This window comes from Grammomys surdaster, unplaced genomic scaffold (assembly GCF_004785775.1).
Source record: "Grammomys surdaster isolate TR1022 unplaced genomic scaffold, NIH_TR_1.0 125896, whole genome shotgun sequence".
Lineage (NCBI taxonomy): Eukaryota > Metazoa > Chordata > Mammalia > Rodentia > Muridae > Grammomys > Grammomys surdaster.
Window position 1 is genome coordinate 2,735,732 of NW_021620720.1, and position 1,836 is coordinate 2,737,567.

General features: G+C 47.4%; 1 protein-coding gene across 1 annotated transcript in view; it reads left to right on the forward strand.

Annotated features, from left to right (window-relative positions):
• Pif1 (PIF1 5'-to-3' DNA helicase) overlaps positions 1-1,225 on the forward strand; it is a 7,009-nt gene extending 5,784 nt beyond the window's left edge. Inside the window, exons 11-12 of the mRNA XM_028752389.1 lie at positions 799-990; positions 1,166-1,225. Coding sequence (XP_028608222.1) covers positions 799-990; positions 1,166-1,225 — 252 coding nt within the window. The remainder of the gene's footprint in view (positions 1-798; positions 991-1,165) is intronic.
• The last annotated feature ends 611 nt before the right edge of the window (positions 1,226-1,836 follow it).

Consider the following 1,836-nt stretch of genomic DNA (forward strand, 5'->3'; position numbering starts at 1 on the left):
TCCTCCTCCTCTTCTTCTTCTTCTTCTTCTTCTTCTTCTTCTTCTTCTTCTTCTTCTTTTTTGGTTTTTCAAGACAGGGTTTCTCTGTGTAGCCCTGGCTGTCCTGGAACTCACTCTGTAGACCAGGCTGGGCTCGAACTCAGAAATCCGCCTGCCTCTGCCTCCCAAGTGCTGGGATTAAAGGCGTGCGCCGTCACTGCCAGGCTATACTCTTCTTTAGTGTATTTCCTACTCCACATTCTTCTCTCCCTTTCTAGACCCTCCTCTGCCACTTCCTGATCATGACCAGAACAGGTTAACAGCCATAGGGAGCGTAGATACAACTGGTAATAGTTGGTGATCCACAGGCAGAAAACAAGGATGCTGAGAAAGCTTCCTGCATGTCACAGCTAGGGGAGAGGCAGAATTCAGCTCTGTACAGATTTAGCCCTGTACCTGTTTGACCATTGTCTGAGCTCTTTCTCTCACTCTGTTCCTCAAGCTCTCCTATGTTTAAGACCCTAGATGAGGGCTGGAGAGATGGCTCAGTGGTTAAGTGCTCTTCCAGAGGTCCTGAGTTCAATTTCCAGCAACCACATAGTGGTTCATAACCATCTACAATCAGATCTATTGCCCTCTACATGCCTGGTAGGCATACATGCAGGCAGAATACTGTATACATAATAAATAAATCTTTAAAAAAAAAAAAAGACTCTGGATGAACGAGGCCATCCAGGCACAGTAGCTGGGTCGGTGAAAGTCATTTAAATGTAAGAGACTTCAGGCAAAGTTGGCTTTAACTCTTCCTTCATCACCCAGGGCATGTCTCTGGACTGTGTGGAGATCACTCTGGGCCGTGTGTTTGCCAGTGGTCAAGCCTACGTGGCCCTTTCCCGGGCCCGTAGCCTCGAGGGTCTACGTGTACTGGACTTTGACCCCACGGTGGTTCGATGTGACTCCCGAGTGCTGCACTTCTATGCCACCCTGAGGCAGTGCAGGGGCCTCAGTCTGGTAAGGAGTCACCTAAAGATGAACCTTCCGGGTATGGGCAGGCTCAGAAGGAGGCATAGCAGTGAACCTTTCTGACTCCTTTTGGGTGGAGGCAGAAGGAAAGAGGTGTTGGTCTTCAGGCTATGGCCCTGGAGATTGGCACAAACCTGTGACTGGCTTTCTGGTTCTGACCTAGGAATCCCAAGACGATGAAGAGGCAAACTCAGATCTGGAGAATATGGATCCAAACCTCTGACCTCAGCTGAAAGAGAAGACATACTTTTAGCTTTTTTCATGGGTCAAGGCCCTAGAAATTAACTGAGGAGAAGCCCGTGTTTCTTCCCTCATTCAGCCTCTGGTAGGGTTAAGGGACACTGTTTCCTATCTACTTAACTAGCTTTGTCTCAGTTTCACCTGTTCCCCTGGAGAAATGACATCCAGGGTTAGAAGCTAGAAATGGTAATGGTTACCAGAGGACAAAGCTTTCTACAAAGGCTGGAACTCACAGCCACAGAGTTCTTAGCTGCAGACTGGAGAGACAGGGCAGGCAGGTGCTTCAGCAGCAACTCCCCCCACCCCCCACCAAGTCAGGGCCCGTCTTATTACACTGCATTTATTTATTTTGTGTGCATGTGTATGCACAGCACAGTATACATGTGAAGATCAGGGGATAACTTGAGGAAGTTGGTTTTCTCTCTCCCCATGTGTGTTCTGGTGATTAAATTCAGGTCATAGGGCTTGGTGGCAGGCACTTATACTTGATTTCCAATCTTGCTACCGAGGTCAGTTCTAATTTTCTTTATGTTATTATATAACAAAATATATAAGGCTGAGTACTTTATGAAAAAAAAAATGAGCCAGGCAGTG